The sequence below is a fragment of the Mesoplodon mirus genome, assembly GCF_964341445.2.
Source record: "Mesoplodon mirus genome assembly, chromosome: 8".
Lineage (NCBI taxonomy): Eukaryota > Metazoa > Chordata > Mammalia > Artiodactyla > Ziphiidae > Mesoplodon > Mesoplodon mirus.
This window is the reverse complement of record NC_138984.1, coordinates 20107858-20132088: the sequence shown is the minus strand read 5'-3', so window position 1 is coordinate 20132088 and position 24231 is coordinate 20107858. Positions and strand designations below refer to the sequence as shown.

At 51.5% G+C, this 24231-nt stretch overlaps 1 protein-coding gene across 10 annotated transcripts in view; it reads right to left on the bottom strand.

The window, feature by feature from the left end:
* TNS1 (tensin 1) overlaps positions 1–24231 on the bottom strand; it is a 231703-nt gene that overhangs the window by 61456 nt on the left and 146016 nt on the right. For all 10 annotated transcript variants that reach the window (XM_082630693.1, XM_082630691.1, XM_082630694.1 and 7 more), the window contains 6 exons: positions 23578–23690; positions 22932–22992; positions 22617–22692; positions 21894–22023; positions 20538–20603; positions 19266–19382 (listed from right to left, as the gene is read on the bottom strand). In XM_082630693.1, coding sequence (XP_082486819.1) covers positions 19266–19382; positions 20538–20603; positions 21894–22023; positions 22617–22692; positions 22932–22992; positions 23578–23690 — 563 coding nt within the window. The remainder of the gene's footprint in view (positions 1–19265; positions 19383–20537; positions 20604–21893; positions 22024–22616; positions 22693–22931; positions 22993–23577; positions 23691–24231) is intronic.

The following is a 24231-nucleotide window of genomic DNA, read 5'->3' as shown; positions in this document are numbered from 1 at the left end:
ACACTGGGTCTGTCCCAGCATCAGTTACTGCCAACAGTATGCCCGAAAATGCCACCCCCTCTCCTCCCTCCAGAGACGGCTTCATCACCAAGGACCAAGAGGAGGGAGGGATGGCATCTTTCCAGACCTGGTTTTTTGCTCTTTCTCATAAGGAACAAAATGGCTGAGTGTTTTGGTTTCCAAGAAACCCAGTCCGAGAACAGAAGCAGGAAGCAGAAAAGAGTGTCTTCACTGAAGGGCTACCTCACACCCTACGAGTGTGAGAGGTGAGGTCCCAGAGACAAGAGACTGAGGAGACAACTAGACCGGTGGTCCTCCCCTGAGGTGATGTGCTCCCCAGGGAACATGTGGCAATGGCTGGAAATATCTGGGGTTGTCACTTCTAGAAGAAATGCTATTTGCATCCAGTGGGTAGAGATGCTTCTAAACATCCTCTAACACACAGGACAGTCCCATGTCCAATGTCAATGGTGCCACAGCCAAGACACCCCGAGACACACTGAGGGCGGAAGGAGTTTGGGGTGTGAGAGACAGAGCTCGGGACTGACTCAGGAGTCCTGGGTCCCAGTCCTAGCTGGGCCACTAACTCACCTTGTGACCTTGGCCAAGTCATTTCCTGGGCCTCCCTTTCCAAAGTGGTAAAATGAAAGAGAAAAGCAAGATGAGCTTTGCACTCTCAAATTTCTGGTTCTAAGCAGAACACAAGGAGGAGAAGAAAGGCCTGGTGTCCCAAGGCTCAAGGTGTGAAAGGTCTGGGAGGGGAGAGGGAGGACCCTGGGGAAAGGCCACTGTCTGGGGTGGGTGTGGCACAGGATGTGACATAGAAACAAATCACAGACCCCCGCAGGACCTCCTCCCCACCTCCCAGCCCAGCACAGAGGGAAGGCAGGCTGACCCAGAGCTCAGGGCACCCCTTGCATGGCCCCAGCCTTCCAGGGTCTCCACATGGTACCTCAGGAAGGCAGTGGACAGGGTCAGGCTCGGGAGCGTGTTCCCTGAGAGTTGGGCAGGAGCCTCCGCACCAGAGGATCACCCAGGAAGGGAATCGCCAACTCCCAGGCAGATGGCTGAGCCGGGCAAGAGTCAGGGTAGATCCACTCACCTCCCTCCTGCCTCTCCCCACTCAGATTGCCCCCCGGGGCCTGGACACCACTTCAGGAGCAGTCCTCACTTGGGAAGGATGGAGGGAGAGTGGGGAGAGGGGCCGTGGGCTTGGGGAGCCAGGAAGAAGGAGACAGCGCAGCGGAACGGGGAGGGTGCCTTTTAACTATGTGCTTGTACATTAATGGATGTCCTCTCCTTTGCTTCCACAACTGCCCTTCAAGGTAGATCCCTGAAAAAGAGACCGAGGCTTAGAGGCTGTGGCTTGGTCAAGATCACATTGCCAGTCTCACTGATGCTCACGTTCTTTCTGCTTCCCAGAGAGGAAGGAGGAAGGAAGAAGGAGAGGGACGGACAAAGGATGAGAGCTTGGAGGACCCAATGGGACGAAGGGAGTGGAGGGTAACAGTCAAATCACAATGTTGGTTTAGGACAACCCGCCCAAACCCCACCATCCAAATGAGTGCTGTCCCCATCAAAGTGGTCCCTGGGAATTTTTATACCTGTATCCTAATGGTGCTGCCAGGGTTCAAAGCGTTTCTGGAAACTTGTAGGGAACTGCCTCAGAGCTGGTTCACCACTCACACAATGAACCCATCTCTGCACTTAAGGTCGATCCCATGTCAGCGGTGCTTAACAGGCCCACTAAGTACCTCACCTAAGTACTGGTTACCAGACTGGCCATGCTTCATAACGACAGCTCCCTTCACTCTGTGGGGTCTGCGGGGGGCGAGGGGTCTGCGGGGGGCGAGGGGTCTGCAGGGCTCTGTGCACAAGTGATGGGTGTTTGCAGAGGGCTCTCTGTGGTTCTGTTTTGAGTGGGTGTGGGGATGGGGATGGGTGTGGGATCTGGGTGGTCTGTGCTTCCTTTGCCAAATGGGTCCCTCTGTGTGCATGAGTAGAACGGGGCTCAGGTAGGCATCTCCGTGGGGGTCTCCCAGCACTCGTGTGCAAGCTCACACACATAAGCAGGTGTGGGCCAGAAGCAGGAAGGCCCTGCTGCAGGGGGACAAGCTGGCAGTGACCCTCTTGATCCACAGAAGCTACAGCACCATGGGGCACAGGCCTGGACAGGAGACAGGAGACAGGGAACCACCCCAGGCCTCTTTCTAACCTTGTGAAGAGTGCCTGCCTAGCCCTTGAAGGCTGTCAAGTAGTGTGCAGAAAAAGCGGGACGGAGAGGCAGAAAGGAAGCAGGAGAGATCTGAGAAGCTTTGAGCTTTCATATCAAAATCTGATCTCACCGCCCCTGGAGAAGGAGAACAAACATTGAAGAACACTTTGCTGCTAACAGTTTTTTAAGCAATCGAAGCAACACCAGGCGAAAGTCTCCAATGAGCACCAGAGCATTGACTAGCTGCAAGGATGTAAAGACATGGTCCGCGGTGAGAAAGGATGAGAAAGGCCGCCAGCAGCTCCTGGCTCCCACCCACTGACAGCTCTGCACTGCTTCCCAGAACCAGGGGGCCCCACCGGCAGCCTGGATAAGCCAGCTGGGGCTGGACCAGGCCCTGGCCCTGGAGGGTGGGAGGGCAGTCCAGCTGACCTGCCATCTGAGGCAGGATGCCCCATGTCCCTGCAGGAGAGTCTTGCAGGTGCAAATAATGCTTGAGCAGGAAAAAAAGAAGGGCAGGAGAAGGGGGAGTTTGGCAAGGTTCCTAAGGCCCCTTTGCATGCAGAACCTGCTGGGGCTCTGTCAGAACCCTCTAGATGCTGCCTGTTCTTTCACGTTTATGCACCATGGTCACTCACCCTATCTGGACAGGTGTGTGGGGTGGAGGATTCTCCTCAACCTCAAGAAAATCCAGTCCTGCCACCAGCTCCCCTTTCTCATGTGCCTCAAAAGCAAGACAGCTTTCCTGGAAGTCAGACCCCGACCCCGCCTGCTGCAGCTAAAACTTACTCTCTCCAACTCTGCTCTCCAATCCCTAACTGGCCACTGCACAATACACAGACCTAGAGAAAGTGTTGTCTGGCAGCAACAGCAGTAGACTGGGGGGGTCAAAAGGCCAGAGTACTAAGGAGTGATTGCGGACAGGCCTCAGTTTACTCCTCTGTGCAATGGGAGAGTACAACCAGATAGATGGTCTCTGAACACCTGGCCAACTCTAGATACTCAAGGATCCAACACAGAGAAGATGCTCAACCTGGCATTGTCTCTGTGGACCTGATGCTCCTCTCCTGCTTGGTCTTGCCTGGGTGGCTCCAGGCTCCAAACTCGTCCAAGGCTATTTCTGCAGCAGACACAGAGCCCCTGGGGGCTAGAACAGAAACAGTGACTTACAGAAAATCTGGAAATATACGCCAGGCTGCAGAGGTTCCGAGGGCCATGCAGGGCAATAAAGAGGCTGATTTATTTTCATCAGTGAAATGCTGAAACCCAATCCGTGGAGCAAGCTGACCCAGCAGACGCGGCGGGGAGCTCCCCACCTGGAGCAGAATTAGCTAGATCGCAGCCTCCCAGGTCTCACCACTGGGGCTGACAATGGGAGGGACAGAAGGGGAGGCCAGGGTTGGCCACCTCACCCACTGTGATTCCAGGTCCCTCGGGGTGGCCTCTTCCTACCCTTCCACTGGCCTGCAAGGGTCTCTGAAATGCAGGCACAGAAGTGCTAGGTCCACATGCCCACTTGCATGGGGCAGAGGGACAGGAGGCAGGGTGCCTCAAACTCCTGCCCTCGTGACGCCACGGTGAGGAATGGTGGGCATCAGAATCCCAGCTCTACATCGTCCTGGCTGTGTAAACACCGGGAGGTTACTTAACCTCTCTGTGCCTGTTTTCTCATCTGTGAAATAGGAACAAGAGTACTCAGCTCACAGGAGGGTCACGAGGAGTAAAGGAAATAACGGGCACCTAACAGAACCTCACATGTGGAGGGTGTATACAGAAGGGAGAGATAGATTTTCCTCCTAGGGCCTAATCAAATTGCTGGTTGGGAGTGTCCATTAATACAGCCCTTATGGAGGCCAATATGATGCTATCAAAATTATATGGGCTTCCCCGGTGGCGCAGTGGTTGAGAGTCTGCCTGCCGACGCAGGGGACGTGGGTTCGTGCCCCGGTCTGGGAAGATCCCATATGCCGCGGAGCAGCTAGGCCCGTGAGCCATGGCCACTGAGCCTGCGCGTCCAGAGCCTGTGCTCCGCAACGGGAGAGGCCACAACAGTGAGAGGCCCGTGTACCGCAAAAAAAAAAAAAAAAATTATGTATGCATATATTCTTCCATCCAGCAATTCCACTTCTAGAAATTTGTCCTACAGACAGACTTGCACAAATGAAATGGTGTTACACACAAATAAAAACGTTACTCATTGCAGAATTTTTGAAAACAGCAAAAGATTATAAACAACCTAAATGTCCACTTACTTAAATACAGTTAAATAAAATACTAGTTAAATAAAACACAGAACCTATGTACAGTGGAATATCATGCAGCTGAAAAAAATGAGAAGGCTCTGTTATTATTTGTTTGAAAATTAGTATTTGAAAAAATTATTTGAAAATTATTATTTGAAAAAAGTGAGAAGGCTCTTTGTTATTATTTGTTATTATGAAAAGATCTCCATGCTTTGTCATTAGATGAAACTGCTCAGGTACAAGCCAGATCCTTACGGTGGTTACTGGACCCTAAGTGACCTGGTCCCCATTACCTCTAACCTCATCTCCTATTACAACCTTCATTGCAGTCACACTGGCCCCTTTGCTGCTTCTCAAACATCTTAGGTGGGCTCCTGCCTCAGGACCTTTGCACTTGCTATTCCCCCTGCCTGGAATGCTCTTCCTCAGAGATTTGCTTGGCTGACTCCCTCAATTCCTTCAATTCTTTGTTCATATGCCCCCGCCTCAGTGAGGCTTAGGCTGACCAGCATTTTTTTTTTTTTTTTTTTTTTTTGGCTGTTGGGTCTTCATTGCTGCTCACGGGCTTTCTCTAGTTGCAGCAAGCGGGGGCTACTCTTCATTGTGGTGCACAGCCTTCTCACTCTGGTGGCTTCTCTTGTTGCAGAGTATGGGCTCTAGGCACATGGGCTTCAGTAGTTCTGGCACGCGGGCTTCAGTAGTTGTGGCACGTGGGCTCTAGAGAGCAGGCTCAGTAGTTGTGGCACACAGGCTTAGTTGCTCCACGGCATGTGGGATCTTCCTGGACCAGGGCTCGAACCCGTGTCCTCTGCATTGGCAGGCAGATTCTTAACCACTGCGCCACCAGGGAAGTCCTGACCAGCTTTTTAAAAAATTTCAACTCACCGCTCGACGCCCATCACCAACAACTCCCAATCACCCTTACTCTGTAATATTTTTTCCCAGAGTATTTATCACCTTCTAAGGTGCTCTCTCACTTACAGCTGACCCTTGAACAATGCCAGGGTTAGGGGCACTGACCCACCCGCCCCTACCCACTCACCACCCACATCCTCACACTGAAAAATCCACATACTGCTTTCTCTGCCCCCAAAACAAAAGAATTGATAAATGACTCACCCAAGGGCAGGAAGCTGAAATCGTTTGGATAGAATCAGGACTCAAACCCTAGTTCTTTTGATTCCACATATTGTGACCTCTAATTGAACACAAACTTTTCCCCACAAAGATCCATAAATAAAAATACAGGTATTTATTGAAAAAAAAAAACTGTGTATAAGCGGGCCTGCACAGTTCAGATCTGTGTTATTTGTGGGTCAAATGTACTTATAATGTCTTTTTAAAAATTTTTTTATTGTCTGTCTTCTCCCACTAGAATACAGTCATGACAAGGGCAAGGATATTTGTTTTGTTCACTACTGTATCCTCAGCAACTAAATAGTGACACACAGTAGATATTCAATAAATATTTGTTGACTGAATAAATGAATGTTAATGCAGACAGTCCACATACCAAAGAACACAAATGATTTGGCTTTTTCTTTTTTTCTTCTTCTTCAATACAGTGGATTCAAGGTTACACCTATAATCACATCATTTTCACTCTCCTGCATCCTGATATGTTTTCTCAAATGGAGGAGAAAGAAGCAGCTTTATGGCTGCTCCAGCAATCACCATGGCCCACAGCCTGGCCATCACTGATGAACAGTGCCGTGGAGGTTAGGACCCAGGAAAGACCCTGGGAGCTAGGCCTGTTCTGCCCCCAACTGTCTGAGGGACCTCTGCAAATGGCCCAACCCCTGAGCAGAGGGAGCAGCTCACATAGGAATGGAGCCTGGCATTTGGATGATGCCAGGGGAAAGGTTCAGTAGGAAGAATACAGATCTGCAGACAGAGGCCAGGGTTCAAAGTCCAGTTCAACAACTGGGATGGTCGAAAGGTGAACAAACTGGCACTCAGAGAAGCACTGCATAAAGCACCACCCAAGGTCAGGTGGTGGTATCAGTAACAACTCACATCAACTGATGACTTACTATGGACTAGGCACAGAGCTATGCACCCATCCGTTATCTCACTTAATTCTCAGCCTATAGGAGAGGTATATCTTTGTCCCCATTTTACTGGGGAGAACACTAAGGCTCAGAAAGGCTAAATGATTTGCCCAGGGTCAACAGGGGGCAGGAGGCAGAGGTGGGGCTTGACCCCAGGCAGCCTGAGTCCCGAGCCCAGGCTTTCAATGTGGCTTTGGTCTCTTCTCAGGCCACTCTAAGACACTGTCCTTCTCAACCTCAATGGAGGCGGCCTATTACTGAAGGTATGTGAGCTCAGCGACACTGTCAGGATTTCAGAAGGTCTCTTGGCAGGGGGAGGAGCATAGAGAAGAAAGAGATGTATGAGGATGAATCAGCTGGGGAAGTAGAGGGAGGGGAACCATGAAAGAAGAGAGGACGGATCATCCTCCAGATCCCAGACCCACTGAAACCTTTTCCCATAAATGGTCTCACAACTGTCCATTGGACAGAAAGCAGGGCCTGGGAGAGTGGACCAAGAGGGACGGGCTCTGTCGCCTGAAGAGAAGCGCACCAGCTAGTAGGCAGGAGGAATGGGCAAGACGCAGACAAGCTCCAGGGAGGGCGCTGCCTCTCAAAGGCTGGTGGAGAGATGGGCCCGAAGGCCAGCACCATTAGTGAAGGAGTTAAACTTTGACAAGAAGCAAAGCAGCCGCAGCTAGCACCTACGAGCCAGCTCCAGGCCAACTGGCCTGGACGAGGAGAAAGAGGGCCAGGCACAGCCTCCAAAGGCAGGGAGGAGCACCCAGGGCCTGAACAGGTCCAACAAGGAATAATCCAGAAGAATCCAGAAAGACAACTCTCACCAGCTCTGTTCTCTCTTAGTACCCATCACTCAGTCACGTCCACCAGGCAACAGATCTGGGCTCCAGGGACCCATCCACTGCAGGATTTTGTGTGCTGTCTTTCCTCTTAATCTCCTGGTTTGTCCTCCCCTCCTGGACCCCGTAAATATGGTTCCCTTGGGGCTCCCCTCACCCTCCCTCCGCCTTCTCCAACATTCCCACCTTCACCAACTCCTGCTTTCCACTGACATCCTACCCAGCCCACCATGGGACGCGGGGCAGTGGTGAGAAGGAGGCCAGAGCGATTTGATTGCTTTCTTTCCCTCTACTTTCTAGACTTCAAGCAATGTTGTTATGCCACTTCTAGATCTGAAAAACAATTCTGTTTTCACTGCCATCTACCCTCCCAGGCCCAGGACACATGCAGCCCCTCTGCAAAGTCATCCACCTCTGATCACCACCATCCCAGAAGCTTCTTCTCTCCTGAGAAGCCTGGCTCTTGGCCAAGATCCTTCTCCATTTGGCTGTCGGTCGTGGGGGATGGTGCACTTGTCTGATCTGGACGCACCCCCTCCCTGCCCTTGTCTGCAGGACTTTCTACAGCACCAGGGCTAGCCTAGGGCCCACCATCTAGTAGGTGATCTATAAGCATTTGGGAAAGAAAGGAGAGAGAAAAGGAAGGGAGGGGAGGGAGCAAGGGAATGATGGGTGAAAAGCAGCTTTAGTTGGGTCCCCAAAAATATTTGATCAATGGAAGCTTGTATTTCTTTTCTTGGACGTGGTTAGAGTCCATATCTTGGGGTCTCGCCGAGCCCAGCTAACTTGCCCTTGTCTGCATGTCTGGCAGGAGCGGAAGCAGGGAGGGTGGTTGAGGGGGAAAGGCTGCACGTTCTCCTCTTCCCCGGCCTGGAGCTTGATATTTGAGCACAGCAAGAGGGCAGACGTGCCGCTCAGGCCCCTGGCCAAGAGCTCTGCGTCTGCTCCGAGTGTGGCTCCGGCCTTCCAACCTCCACCTGATGGCAGAGATTACGGAGGACCAAAGGCACATTCAGTCAGGAGGGTATTGGTTTACTGAATGTTCCACGGGCAGACACTGCTCTTCAAGCCTGCCAGCTGCCTCACAGAGCAGGGCCAGCTAAGGGTCCAAGGGCATCAGCACAAGCCCCACCCCACCCCACCAGGAGCAGCACTAAGCAGGTGGCCGGCAGATGCTGGGTCAGTGGAGTCGTCTTCTTTATCCACAAGGTCAGACCGACCCTACATTTAAATTCAATTCTCTGATTGTTCCAGCAGGTCAGGAGAGGACTCCCTCTTGGGAAAGGAGAAACCCAGATCCTCCTCAAGAAGTCATCCCAACTCTGCCTGTGCCACTATCTCTATGTAGACCACGCCACACTGAGACCCATTTCCCTTGTTTCTCCACATGTCTGCCCAAGCGGGCCAAGATGACAAGGGCCCAGCCTCCCTGCCACAGTTGATCTACCCTTTCACAGTCGGGAAGTTTTTCCAGGTGGCTAGTTCAAACCCCTCCTGCTGCAGTCTAAGCTCAAGCTCTTTGAACAATGGGATGTGATAGAACAGGGACAGAAGCTGAAGCTTTCAGTAACAGCTTTGAATTTCTCCCTCCCTGCCCTTACCCCCACCCCTGACCCTGACGAGAGCGGAAGGGCTGCCCCCTCCAGCAGCCAGTAGGATTTCCCAACAAAAATCAGCCTCTCGGGGGGAGTTCCCCGGTGGTCTAGTGGTTAGGATTTGGTGCTTTCACTGCTGTGGCCTGGGTTCAATCCCTGGTCAGGGAACTGAGATCCCACAAGCTGTGCAGCATGACCAAAAAAAAAAATCAGGCTTTTAGCACCTGTGCTTAGAAAATCACCCCCTAAAACCCTCTGCTCAAGGGGCAGATGTATCACTTGGGATCCTTGGACGCTTTTCCTGAATAATTTGGGGCCACCTGCAATCTTGCTCTCCCCTTTTTTACTGGTTCCTCCACATCTTACCCAAAAGTTCAGAAGGCAAGAATGTCACACTCTGTGAAAGTGCGTCAAGGGTAAACATTCACCGTGGTGCTCAGGTGTTCTTCCCGGGTGGGCACAAGGGCTGTTGTCCCCACTAACTGCCTCCAAAGGGGCCGCCTTCTGCTACCCTTCCCCACCCTGCCTCGCCCTGGGAGATGAAGGGAAACAGGGCCGTGCAGGTGGCTGAGGCAGCCCGGAGGCAGAACTCGTGAGCTTTGCTGCTGCCCTGACATCCAGGGACCTGGAACCTGGCCTCCCTCTCTGTGTAATGGGGCAAGTGTTCCAGACCAGCCGAGGCACCAGTTCCAGGGCTGGAAAGAGATCGGACGAAGCAGTCTAAAGCATTTCAGGCTATACCTGTATCACCTTTCAGATCAAGGTCACAGAATGATAGGAAGCAGTATCACTGACCGGCTCCAGACCCCCACCCATTCCCATCCAAATCCTGCCTTCACCGTTTACTAAGGGTATTATCTGAACAAGGTCCCTAAGCTCTCTGTGATTGCCACAGTTTCCTCTCCTATAAAATGGGAACACTCATAACCAGGTGTATGTGGAAGTATTTGGGTCTCAGTTGTGACAGAGGCCCCAGGAAAATGAATGCCACGTTCCAAAAGTAAGGCAGGGCTTATAAAAAGGGATGACTGACATCAAGAAAGTGAAAAGTCAACCCACTGAATAGGAGAAAATATTTGCAAATCATATATCTAATAAGGGACATATTTCCAGAATATATAAAAAACTCTTATAACTTAATAACAAAAAGACAAAAATCTAACTTTAAGTATATGTAAAGGTTGTGAATAGATGTTCCTTTAAAGAAGATAGCTAATTAACAAAGATGTTCAACATCATTAATTACTAGGGAAATGCAAATCAAAACCATAATAAAATATCACTTTATACCCACCAGGATGGCTAGAATCCCAAAGATAGAAAATTACAAGTGTTGGTGAGGATGTGGAGATATTGTAATCCTCATACACTGGCTGGTAGGCATGTAAGATGGTGCAGCCACTTTGGAAAACAGTCTGACAGCTCCTCAAATGATTAAATATTGAGTTACTATATGACCCAGCAATTCCACTCATAGGTATCTACCCAAGAGAAATGAAAACATAAGTCCATGCAAAAACTTATACATGAATGCCCATAGCAGCATTCTTCATAATAGCCAAAAAGTGGAAACAGTGCAAATATTCATCCACTGATGTGTGTATAAACAAAATGTGGTATGGCCATACAATGGAATATTACAAAGCAAATCAAAATGAACTAATACACACTGCAAACTGGATGAACCCTGAAAACATCATGCTGAGTGAAAGAAGGCCACAAAAGACCACATACTGTGTAATTCTATTCACACGAAATATGCAGAACAGACAAATCTATAGAGATAGAAAGTAGATTAGGGCTGGGGGTGGGTAAAGATGTGGGGAGTGACTGCTAATGAGTATGAAGTTTCTTCGAGGGGGGTGATAATGTTCTAAAATTAGATTATGGTGAGGGTTGTACCACCCTAAATACACTAAAACCTACTGAATTCTACTCTTTAAATAGGTGAAGTTATGATATTAAATTATATAATGTAATATCATTTCATTATATTATATTGGGAATATATAATATTAGCTATTAAAAAATTTTTTTAAGACAGTGATGGCTGAAAACTGTTTTGTGGCTCTAAACTGCCCCCCCACATCCATGTCAAGGGAGTGAAAGGATCAGGAAGTGAGTGATTCTAAGAGGAATCATGGAGAGAAGAGTGTTGTTTTGCTGCAAGTGCCACCTGCCAGGGAGGGGCTTTCCCCCCCTCACCTCGGTGAGTCTGCTCAGTTCAACTCGAGTCCACTGGGGCTGGAAAACGTGAGAGACAGGCCTAGCTCAGGCCTGGAAGTCCACACGGTGAGAGGCCAGCCAGGGAACAGAGACAGCGGCTGCACTGGCCACCTCAGTCCCAAGCTTTGCTGAGCCCAAGGGCGCCTTAGGGCTCCTGCGGACCAAGGGGAGAGATCCAGCCCAGGGCTGCCTCAGATCCTGTCCTAGAGGGCCACCTGCAGGGCTGAAACACCTCCACAGGAGGAGGTGGAGGGAGCGAGGGATGCTCGGGCCGAGGAAGGGGTGAGCCTCTGACAGGTCTGCGGTCACCCACCCAAAGGAAACGGTGAGAAGAGACTCTTGGGGAGTTCAAGGGGGGGCTCCAAAACATCCACGGAAGTGCTGCAGGAGGAAACAGTCACCCAGAATCTTCCACTGTCAAAGAGCTCAGATGTCATATCATCCGTGCCTGTGTCTCCACCCAACAGGGATGCAGGCAAGAAAAAATGTCCCCATCCCTTCTCTCCTTCCTCTCTTCCCATCAGTCAGGGAAACAGAGAGAAAACCTACAGAAACGACCCCCATCCCCTCCCATCCACAGCTGGCGCAAGGTAGGGGCAGACAAGGGGGAAGAACTAATTCTGGGTGAAGCACCAAGTTCACCAAGTTCACTCTGGGCGTCTTTATTACTGCCCAGAGGCTCTTGTAAAATATTACCTAAGTGTGACTAGAAAAGGCACGGGACTCACCCTAATGTCATTCGGGCGCAGGGGAAGCTTTAAAACCACATCCTAACAAGTTCTGCTTGGTCAGCCTAATGGTTACAAAACAGTAGCCACGTATAGGCATTTGGGGAGGAGTAACTAAGAGAACATATACAGGGTAAGAACACAAGGCTAGCTATCATCTAGTCATTACCTTTGTCATCATCACTGTCATCATTAGGGTTGTAGAGCTGGAAGTTTCCTTGCAAATCAACCCCTCTCAATTCACTGATAAGGAAAACTGAGAGCCAGAGAGGGAAAGTAACTTTTCCAAAGTCACACAGCAAGTTGGTGTCAGAGGCAAGTCTCCTGACTTCCAAGAGTGGGGCTCCCAGAACAGAACCAGCTACAGACAGTTCCCAGAGAGTAGAGGGACCAGGGGAATATGGGTTTTTTCTTAAGAAGAGAGGGCTTGTATACATTCAAAATCACACCTCTATCTTCTTTCCTCCAGCACTTCAATAATAATAATAATAATAGACACAAATTATTGCCAGCATAGTACACACCAGGCACTTACTTTTCACACTGCACATACGTTACCTCATTGAGCCTTAACAACAATCCTGGAAGGAAAGTACTTTTATTGTATCGATTTTACAGATAAGGCATCAGAGAGGCAAAGTGACCTGACCAAGGAACACAATTATAAACAAAAGAGCTTGGAACCAGATCCTCTGACTCTCAATTCCACAGTCTTAATCCCTAGAGTAGACATCAGTCTGTTCAACGATATTTCTACTTTCTTCCACACACAAATTCCCTGCCCCCTTTGAAGTTAAGCATGGATGTGTGACCTGTTTTGGCCAATGAAATGTGAGCAGGAGGAAAGTGTGTCATGTCCAGACAGAAGCAGTGTGCAAGTCACAGTGTCCTCTGCCTACTTCAGCAGCAGTGGTGGATGCACCTATGCCATGAAGCCACCATCAGCCTGGAGGAAGTAAGATGAACAAAGACCCCTGTCAATCCACACTGGACAGGCAGCATGGGCAAGCAATACACTTTTGTTGTTTAAGCCACTGAGAATTCGGGGCTGTTTGTTATGCAGCATAGCCAAGCCCCTCCTGACTGATACAGCCACTGAGCAATGCTGCTTCCCACTACAAGCTCAAGAGAGGGAAGCTAAGTCCATCTTAGCTACTCACAAGTCACAAAAAGGGGTAATGAGCTCAAAGAAATGGAAAGAATTGCTACTCCAACTTCCTCATTTTACAGGAAATAAAAAAGATCTAAAGAAAAGGAGTTACCAAGGACACCCAAACCCAAATCTCCTGCCTCCCAGGCCAGTGTGTGTCTGAGTCTGTCTGTCTCTCCATGTCTCTCACCTGCTTCTCTCTCCTCACTCTCTGCCTGTTTGTGTGTCTCTCTCCCTTCCTCTTTCCTTTCTCTCAAAAGAAAAAAATATATCAGAGAATCCTTGGACAAGCCCAGCTCATGAGAAGTCACCACAGGCTAGGGACTCCTGGCTACCATCAGGGAGGCTCTTCTCCAGCTCAGACAAAAGAACATGAAGAGGAGGTGGGTGTCCTACAGAGCTGGACTCTCTCCCCGAAGGAAGGGGACTCCTCTCCTCACAGAGCCTGAGGGTGAGAGGCTTGGGCACAAAACCAAGCCCCCTCGTCACCAGCCCCTGGCTCTGATGGGGCTGCCCACAGAAACAAAAGAAGGGCTGCCGGGCGTCCTGCAGGGTGTGGTTATTAGTCCCCTTGCCATCTTCAGCCAGGCCAGCAGACTTGTCATTTCTCCCTTCATTACTCCTTTTGGCTCTGAGCAATCTGCTGCTTTACCCAGCCTCAGCCCCTATTCCCCCGTCCTCTTTTAAGTCTTGAGAAACTCTAATCAACTCAGTGTCCAAGGAGGTTGGGGAAAGGTGGGAGGGAGTGGGTGGGCAATGAGATAATTCAGGCCTGGTCAACCTGTGGGCTTCTCAGAATTGGAAGGCAGCCCACACCCTCTTGGTCTCGCACTTGCTTCCGGGAAGGCTTGCCCTGGAACACTCTGGAGGAATTGGAGACAGCTCTGTGCAGCATAGGCAAAAACACAGCCCTGCTCCCACCCACAGGGAGCTGGGATCTGGGCATGGGGCTTCATTACTCAGGCCAAAGAGCTAATGGGACTTCTGGAGGCTGTGAAATGTGGTGCCAGCTAGAGCGCTGAGCTGGCAGGCTCCAGACCAAACTGGAGAAAGGCAGAGAGGAGGAGGCTGGGGGGGGACCAGGCTGTTCTCCCCTCCACCCACCCTGGACCTTTTCTTACTCCTCACTCAGGACCAAGACTCCAGGCATCCAACTACGGGCAACCCAGAAAACTCCTTCCTGGGTGTTATGGGCTGAATTGTGTGACTCCCAAAATTCATATGTTGAAGTCCTAACCCCCAGTACCTCAGAATGTGACTGTACTTGGAGATAGGGCCTTTAAAGAGGCGATTAAGTTAAAATTAGGTCATAAGGGTCGGCCCTAATCCAATAAGACTGATGTCCTTAAGGGAAGAGGAGGTGAGGATGCAGACACACACAGAGGGAAGACCGTGTGAAGACACAAAGAGGAGACGGCCATCGACAAGCCAAGGAGAGAGGCCTCAGGAGAAACCAACCCTGCCCACACCTTGATCTCAGACTTCTGGCCTCCAGAGCTGTGAGAAAATAAATGTCTATTGTTTACAGCAAATAGTCTGTGGTACTTTGCGGTGGCCACCCAAGCAGACTAGGACATCAATCTAGTTCATCATCAGGCTCACCACAGGGTTCTGCTCCCAAAGTAAGGAGTCCCCGAAACGACAGGCACTCATCCTATGCTCCCCGGCCACCTGTCCCAAGGCCTGGAAACTTCTCTGCTCAGAAGGTTCTTCATTGGATTCTTCACCTTTCATCACCTCCCCCTCCTTCTGGCTTAAGTGCAGGGGAGCCAAAATGGTCCCAAGCAGCCACGGTCACCGCAGCCTAGGTCCGCCACGCAGAGGCACACTCTCCTTCTATTTCTGGCTCTACTTCCTGGCCCCATCCTCCAGGGAAATGGGCTACCCTGTGGGGCAGTGAGCATCCTGTCATCTAAGGTGAGGAACCAGGGGTGGGAGGAGGAGAATAAGCTGAGCTCCAGGGGGTGGGAGGGATTTGGAGCTGACACCTGAATTCACACGCCAACCTTGCTCTCATCTCCTGACCCCGGGCTAGATCGCTGACCTCCCCACATGCAGTATGGTCATCACGTAATGGGGCTGCAACAGGGTGAGCTGAGATCATGAAAGGAGGGTTCCACTGTAGGGATGTCCCCCTCTTTGACAGGTCCCTTCCCCTCTCGAGCCTCAGTTTCCTCTCTACAGCGGGAGGGTGTGAGATGGGCTCTGTGATCTGGGGGGGGCGGCCTGCAGAGACCAGAAGTCCCCACATGTTTTCTTCCTTCATTTTGCTGCTGAGATTGACGGGGGACACCCTGAAGGAAAGGAAGAGCGTGCTGAGTGCCACAGGTCTGCATGCCTTGAACTGGAAACCTGTACGAGGGTTCAGAGGGTAGGGATGCAGGCAGCGAGGAACGGGTTAAACACAGAGCAATTCCTGACATGGAGGGTAAAGTCAGGGTCACCTGGAGGGCTTCCCGGAGGAACGGAGCTCTGACCCCAGCGCCGACCGCCTCTCACTTCAGGGAGGGCCAAGGTGGGGCCCAGGCCAGAGATGACCTTTGTCCCCAAGAGCTGGGCTCGGTGCCCCCGCCCACCACTCTGAGTCACCCGGTGGACTCCAGAGGGACTGGCCCACTCCTTCTAAACCCGCCCCTGGTGGGCCTGAAATAGCAGAGGCGGGCAGCTTCCAGAAATGGCCTCACCTCACCTCCAACACACCACCCTGTCCGTATTTTGAGAGGCCAGCCCCTCACCAGAGGCAGTCCTGCGTGAGCAGCCCCTCCTGTATATGGTGGTGGGGGGGCACGGCGGGGACAGGGGGACATCAGGGATGTGCCTCAGCTGTTCCCGGTACCGCAGCCCTGCTGGGTACCTGCCACAGGGTACTGCACTCTGTGCCTCACCGCGTATAAGCCCCCCGCCCATACTGAGAGGCGGGGCAGGGGAGATGTGGACTGTCCAGTGGTGGGGGGCAGAGCGAGCAGACCCTCACCCGAGCTCAGCGGGACCCAGGTACCGTCACAGGACCAGACACCCAGGACAGACCCTTGGGGACGACAGCCAGCTGAGGACGCTATAGCAGTTAGCACCGGGGTTCCACACCAGATCCACCCTTTACTAGCGAGGCTACCTTGGGCAGGTCACTTAACCCCTCTGTGCCCCAGTCCCCCATCCAGACATAATAACAGTGCCCACCTCACCATGTGGCTGCAAGTGTTAGATGAGATGGAGGCTATCAAGTGCTTGGCATCGTAACCGGTGCGTGGCAAAGCCCGAGCTGGCTCCCAAGGCCAGGGGGCCTCCTCCCGAGCCCTGTCAGCAGACCCCTGAGATGGTGGTCACTACCGACATGACAGAGACTCACGAGGGAGCACAGCAGGCAGCCCCTCTGCAGCTCCCGCTCCCCGAAAGGTGCTCGAAATGATTTGTCAACCAAATCCCCATGTTACAACAGAGTCAACGGAGGCCCCAAGAGGATGGCATCTTGGCAGAGGATTTGAACCCGGATAGTTTGGCTCCAGATGCCACAGTCTTAACCACAGTACAAACTGCCTCTCATGAAAATTGCTACAATAACCCAATCACGTGGGTACCGTCACCATCCCATTTGCAGATAAGGAAATGAAGACCACGGGAAGGCGTGATCATTTGACCAAGGGCACACAGCTGCAGACGGGAGACTCCACAGTGTGCACCAGGCAGTTGGGCTCTAAAGCACACATGTTCGAGGGCTCTAGCACCTCAGGGTCATCCTGCCTCTCCTGGTCCAGGGCCTCCCCGGGCACCACATCGCAGCCCACAAGGCCATCCCCCAGCCCGAGGGCAGCTCCAGCAAATGGCCAAACCACCACCCAGGCTCCAGCGTGGGCCATCTCCTGAGCACCCCAGAGTCTTGGGGGTTAGGGGCCCTTATCCCAGCTAGCACGTGTGGAAACTGGAGCACAGTGACTTGCCCACAACTAGGGAAACAGACAGAGGCCTCTGGCTTCCCTCTCGTGAACCAGAGAATTAGCCAGAAGAAAATGCATTTACCTCTGGGCCCCAGAATCTAGAGCCTTTTAGAAGTGCTCCAGCCAGGAGAAGCAGGGTGAGGATAACATCACCACTCCTGCCCCGGGGCCACCCCACTGACTCTCCTGTCCCTGTGGGGGATGCAGCCCAGTGACAGCGGGGAGTACACAGCGGACAGGCTGGGTCTGCCCAGGTGACCACTCCAGCCGCCCAGCTCCAGGCCCGGGCCAGCCAGGCAAGGGAAAAGGACGACAGGGCTGTGAGCTGCTGCCTTCCCTTCCCACCCTTGGGCACAGGGCCAGTGTCTCAGCCTCCAGACAGGAGCCCCTCTGTCCCTACAGGACGAGCTGACATTTAACTGGCCAAAAGATCCTACTGGTTCCATCCCCCTGCCTGGGAGAACAGATCGGAGGAGAGAGGAGGGCGGGCAAGGGGGAGGGAGAGGAGCCCAGGGCCCCCCTCTTCCCTTCCTCCCTGCCTCTGGTCCCAGCCTCCTGCTCAGTCCGCCTGCTTCCTTCCCTCGCGGCTGACTGTGTCCCAAGCCCCATCCTTCCCGCAGCCCCTCCTTTCCCCTTAATTGTTTTACCTTTTGTTTGCCTGGCACTTTATAGTTTACTAAATGTTTTTACATTTATCATCGCATTGAATCCACACCAGGGAGAGATGGTGAGACATTGAAAATTCCTTCCAATTGCCAAGTGTTCTTGTTAAAAATGCAAACATCCCCAGAACGATGAACAATTAGGCTGGCAGCCACCGCTACCTCAGGACTGATTCATTTCATCCTCTGCCTTCTCCCCAGCTACAGGGCACAAGGGGACGTGGCTGGAGCAGGAAGAGGAGCGCTTTGCGGGGCGGGGCTGGGGGGGCAGCCTCAGCACAGTAGGGAGGGCCCTGGTGGAGTGTCTAGGCCCCTGGAGGGGTGGGGGAGAAGTGCGGGAACTAGGTAGGCAGAGGACAAACTTTCACCACTGCAGCACTGCACATGAACTTCTCCCATCAAACCCTAAATCCTAGCCTAAGCATCGCCCTCATCCCACCCCCTCTGAACCGCATCGCTCATTCTGGTGTCTCTAAGGTCAGAGGGAGAATCTTTATGCGGGAAAAGGCCTAAACGACTTTCAGCGTGGAGTCAACAAATCCGAAACCTTGGAGGTGGAGCCCAGGGTGAGGGTCCCTGGTCTACCTAATCCAGCTCTGTCACGTGGCCCAGGGTTCCCACCCCAGGACAAGCTTCAGCTGGGAGGAGAAGCACAGAGGCTGGGTGCTGGTGTCCTTGAAAGGACATATCCTGGTCATGGGGGTAAATCAAGAGACGCTTCCTTCTGGGCCGGGGGGCGGGGGCAGGTCTCAGTTACCCCGGCTGAAAACTGATGGGGGATGGGCCAACGGTCCTGAGGTCCTCCCAGCTTCCACATTCCATGATCCTGGGACCAAATCAGGGTAACAAGCCCGTGGCCAAACTCCAGACAGGGCATCTCAAGCGTTCCTGAGCTCCAGACATGCTCATGGAGGCCCCGCCCTGCATCCCATCACACATACTCAAATGAACCAAATGAATCTACAGAACTCATATATAACTCTCAAGAGTTGAACTGAGCTGTGGATGACCCTTTGACATTATGTTAGGTTTTGTTGCTAAATTAAACATATATTAATTTCAATTCTGCTGCTTTCTTTTCAAATTTTGGAGCCTACCAGTTTGTTTCCAGCTCACAAACATTTTCATTGGCTGTTGATGAAAGCCTGTGGATCCTAAATGCTGTGTCTACCTTCCTAGTGCTCTGACCCCGGAGAACTCGGGCAGCGAGCCTGGAGAAATCCAACAACGAGGTTAAGAGAAATCTAACAAATGCTGTATTTTAAGCACAGGAGGGTATCTCAAGCTCCACGCAAGGCCACTTCCTCCAAGGAGCCCTCCCAGACCACTCCAGCTCTCAAGAATCCATCCCCTGCCAATCTCAGAGCATTCACTGCCTATGGGACTCATTCGGTACCAAGGATACACCCTTGTATGGCTGTTTTGCTTCATTCTTTAGCTCATTCCTGTTTGGTTTTATCTCCCCCCACTGAACTGTGAGCTCTCAGAGGTGCTTTGGACCTCTCCTCTGCACCTCCCCTCCCTTTGAACCCAGTATGGTATCATAGCAAACCAAGAGAGCCAAGGCCATGTGAGCAGGGGCTGTGCCGTCGCAGAGGGGCTGGAAGCCACTGGTCCCACCTACCCTCCATGCCATCATCTTGATGCCCATTGAAGTTGTCATAGGAATCCCAGCGGATGAGGGGGTCGGAGGTGTTATAGTCCACAGACACGCTTGGCCCGTTCTCCAGGTGTTCCATGCCTTAGAAGATGGGAAAGGCGGAGACGACAGTGAAGAGAAATTAAAAACCGATCAGCGGCTGGAAAAACAGAGGAAACCAACAAGTTCCCTAAGGATGCTCCCTAAGGGACTTCTCATTTTCTTGACTGTGGCGAGGCAGGACCACTCGCTTCAGTTGGATGGAGAACCCAGGAGTCTGGTTTCTCGCATTCTTGAAAAGGTTCACACCAGGTCATAAGGGTAAAGGAGGACAGCAGCACTGAGCAACAAAGACCCTTTAGAAGAAAGCTGGGGGACCCTCTGGCTGGGTGGCTGCCTCTTTCTCTTCTGTGTCCCAGGGACTCCTGGGGCAGTGCCAAGAGTCCAGAGAGTCTGGCCCTGGAGTCAGGGGGAAGTGTAGGAGAGGCCTGTGATGGGCTGCACGGGGTCACGGACAGCAGGCAAATCACAGCCTTGACATTGAGAGGACACAGGTCATCCCAGCCATCCCCCTGCCCTTCCACTTAAGATGCTTGCCACTGCAGGCAGAAATCTGAGGAGAGAGGCAGAATCTCTCCTACACATCCAGAGAAAGCCCAGGATGCAGACAGCATAAGCTGCAAGTCAGGCCTTCTGGGTGAGTTACCTTCCTGACCCAGCAGTCCTTTCTTTAGTCGACCCAGAGTCCCTCTGCTGTAACCTGACTTCACCTCTTCCTATTCTGTTCCCAAATAAGATGAAGAACAACTGGTCTCCACATATAACCAGTCTAACGGCTTAAAGGCTATTATTAAATTGGCCTTCTCATCTTCAGGTTGAATCACCTCAGTTCTCATAAATACTTATCGTCCATCCAGCACCTTTGAGAGTCCCCTTGGCCACTCCCTCCATCCACCATAGCCTTCAGTCTCTGAATATAATAGGATGATGACCTAATGGGGCCAGAATAGTTTATCCAACCCAGCGCCTCTCTGTCTACTTTTTTATTTTTATTATCCAGAGATTAAGTCACTGGTTCATGTTTAGCTGGGGGTCCACTATGATACCCAGATCTTTTACTGCTGGCCTGACTCTCAACCACAGGTAACTTGATATTTGTAGAGCAAATCAGTGGGAAAATGGTAGAGGTGAGTTGAGGTGGGGCAGGGCAGAGTGGAGGGAAGGGAATGAATCAATGGATTCTAACTTGGCATTTACCTTGAATTTTCTCTGGTCCATAAGAAAACACAAATTCAACTTTGCCATATTCTGGAAATCGATCATCTGAAAAAAAGAGATGGAAAAACAAAAATGGGCAACTGATTCCCAAAAGAGGACTCCAAAAAAAGTTTTCTTCTAGAAAAGTTTAAAGGAATACATGTATACATGGTTGATAATATAACAAGTAGTATATATAATGGCATTAAGTCTCCTACCCACCCTAGCCCTGTCTTACCTGTCTGAGGTAACCATTTCTTACCATTTCTATTTCTTGTTCTACGAGCAGTTACCTCTAAGACTCTAAATAATAGCCACAGTTTTTATGCCACTATTTCTAGATATATCAGTTTTAAATAATCTTCACTGATTCACCACTATGAAGATGAATAATTTGGATCACTTATAGTATTCCCACCTCCCTTCTTAAATCTGGTTTATTATTATTATTATTATTATTACTACTGTTGTTATTATTATTAATTCACCCTTCTGCTTACCTCTGAAACTTTCCATACGATGGTTAAGCCTCTATTTCTGGACCTGTCCATTTCCGATGGCGCCCTGATTCCCTCCATGTAGGAGGAGGAAGTTTGTGTCGCTCCCTTCTCCCACCTCTCCGCAACTCTACGTTTACTTTGTCAGCTATTCTTTTACTTTCTTTGTTAAGACTGATGACATTTACATTCTCTTCTGCAATTATAACAGCGTCTTCTGCTTTTGCTCTCCTGGCTCCGGTACAGGGAAAGCTCATCATAGAAACATCCTTCTCCTGCATGAGCCAGACCACACTGGGGGATCAAGCTTCTCCTCCTCAGAGCCCCAGCCCCACGCTCTGATCTCTGCCTGAGCCCAATCTGCACACAGATCACCATTCACTGCTTGCAGGAAGGGAAGTTACAGCAGGGGTGGTGTCCGCTCCCTGGAGCACCCATCCTGCCTGTGTATATCTCCATCACCGCAAGCATCACATCATAGTAACATGTCTGTTTGTCTCTTTCTCCCATAAGACTGTGAGCTCCCTGAGGGTAGGGCCTGACTTCTTTCTCTTTGTATCACCAGGGTCTAGCACATGCCTGGCCCATACAGACACACAGTGACGCTGGTGGGTTTATACATGGACAGATGGATGGATGGGTGGATGGGTGGATGGATGTGGACACGTCCTGGGCCTGAATGTAATACAGATAAAACCTTAAATGGATCGAGGAAAGAAGCAAGGGGAGACAGCTCCTGGAACACCTCCCTTCCCGTGCAAAAACGGTCACCCTTCACTGCTGCCCCTCCAGTATTGCTCTCCTATCCTGTGGTCTAATTATTCCTTGCTAGGTCTGCCTCTCTACTCAGCAAGCCCACCTTTGAAGGCATCGTCGAGGTCCTCCTTCCCAAAGACAACCCCCAGGTCATGGATGGCGCAGGTATGGAACTGCACGCGGAAAATGACGTCTCGGGCTGGGCTCCGGAACTTCTTGTGGTAGCACTTCAGCTGGGTGGGAAAGAGAGCAGAGCCCATCAGGGGCCTGAAGGTAGAAGGTTATCCCCAAGGAGCCTCCTTATCAGCTCCACGACTAAGCCCCAACCCCAGTGAGGAAGAGGTCACCAACCCCAAACAGGATCTCAGAGCTCTCTGGGGAAACTTCCAGAACAGCAGAGAGTTGAAAGCCAGCCTTGCCCTGTGGGGACAAAGCTATCCTCCCAAGAAGTTCCTGTACACCAGTCAGAATGGGCAACGTAGGAGTGGATTTAAATCACAGGAGGAAGGAGTGAAGTTAGAATTGATGGAGTCCTTGTCACCAACAGGAAGCCCAGAGGTAACAGCTCACACAGAGACATATGTCCCTGGAGATACTCCAGAACAAGAGGCAAGCCCGGGAGAAGGCACATCCAACACTGAGGCAGGGGATGGACAAGGACCGTCAAGGTTGGAAGGCCTTGCAGGGCCCTTGAGAGCCAACGACCCCAACGCTGGTGGCCCACCAGGAGGGACGCTCTTGTCCAGAGAGGCAGAAGGTGAGGAGGAAGAGAAAAGGAAGAAAAAATAAACGGCGGTGCGGGGGCTTGAGACAGAGGGGAACTTACCAAGATGTCTCCCTTCAAGAGCAGCCCGGGCTCGATGGTGATGCAGATGCTGGTCTGGCTGTCTCCCTGGACGTTGCTATGGGAGCGAGGCAGGCAGAGGGAAAGAGGGCTGCTGAGGTGGCCGGGCAGTGCACTTTCTCCCAGCTGCCCCTCCCAGGGGGCTATTGTGAAAGCTCGCTGACCCATTCCTCAGCCCTACCCTAGAAGTCCTCCTAGAAAAGGTCCTAGGCAGCCCCCCAACCCCGGCCCCCAGCCCCCAGTCCTCAGCCTTGGACCTCCGGCATCCCTGGCCTCTCACCCCTGCGGAATACCTACTAGATACCAGACGTGTAAACAGGTTGCATGGCCTGGTAGATCCGGAGAAATGGCCGACACCCTGTAAGGGAGGGGTGCTATTAGCCAAGACAGCAGAAACAGCGGGAGGAGGAAGGGGGAGAGGAGAGATGAAGGAAGGAAGGATCGGCCAGGAGGAGGAAAGGGAAGAAAGGGGGAAAGGGAAGAAAGGGAAGGAGGAAAAGAGGAAGGAGAAATGGAAAAAGAAACAGGAAGAAATACTAACTTTTCATTCAAAGGAGGGTGGGAGGGAGGGAGACGCAAGAGAGAAGAGATATGGGAACATATGTATATGTATAACTGATTCACTTTGTTATAAAGCAGAAACTAACATGTCATTGTATATTATACTCCAATATACTCCAATAAAGATGTTAAAAGAAAAAAAAGGCATTTTGAGTTTATGAAAACACTACACCGTCCAGCATCACCTGCCCACAGGCACTGCCACTATCCAACCCATTTTGCAAATGAATCAGCTGGGGCTCAGAGAAATAGGAAGTGGTACAGTTGAGACTCCAAGCCTAAGACTGCAGCTAGCCCCCATTTTTACCCCCCAAGGCTGCCTCCTAAGACAAAGAGATGGAAGACAGGAGGGGAATGGAAGCTAGAGGGCTCGGGCAGTTACCTCCTTTAGACTCAAAGTTGGGGATGCCATGCATGATCACGTGGTGCAGAAACAAGGGCTTGTTGTTCATTTTGATGGAGCCGGAGAGCAGGCCGCTGAAATAATGCACGTACCTGGAGCAGAGAGAAGGGAAGCTTCAGCCAGCGAGGCCTCTGCTGGGGCAGAGCCATTCTGTTCTCTTTTCCCCCCGGCATATTGCCCTAGGTTGCCCTGCCAACTTCCCCACCACCACCACCAGCCCCCAGGTCTCCTGGCAGGTGGGGTCTCCACCCTTGCTGCCGGTAGCCCCAGGAAGGCGAACAGGTACTACTACATCTGGAGTGGGGTCCAGCCAAACCTCCCACTTGGGGTTCTCTGGCGCCTCCTGGTGGTCAATGTGGCCGTCTCTTTCCTGCTTCACTCCCTGCCCAGGAATCTCCTGCTGGACCAAATGCCCTCCCACACATCCCTGACAGGCATCATTTAGCTGTTCACTACCGCACAAGACAGGGTGATCAACCATCAGACAGCTCTGACACCCTCACAGCGAGCCCAAACCAACTGTGCATTTGTACCCACAGGCCCCAGTTCTGCTCCCACAAGACCCACCAGCCACATGACAATCCAGCAAATAGGAAGAGCTTAGTAATTCTAGTCCTTCATTTTTTTATATCA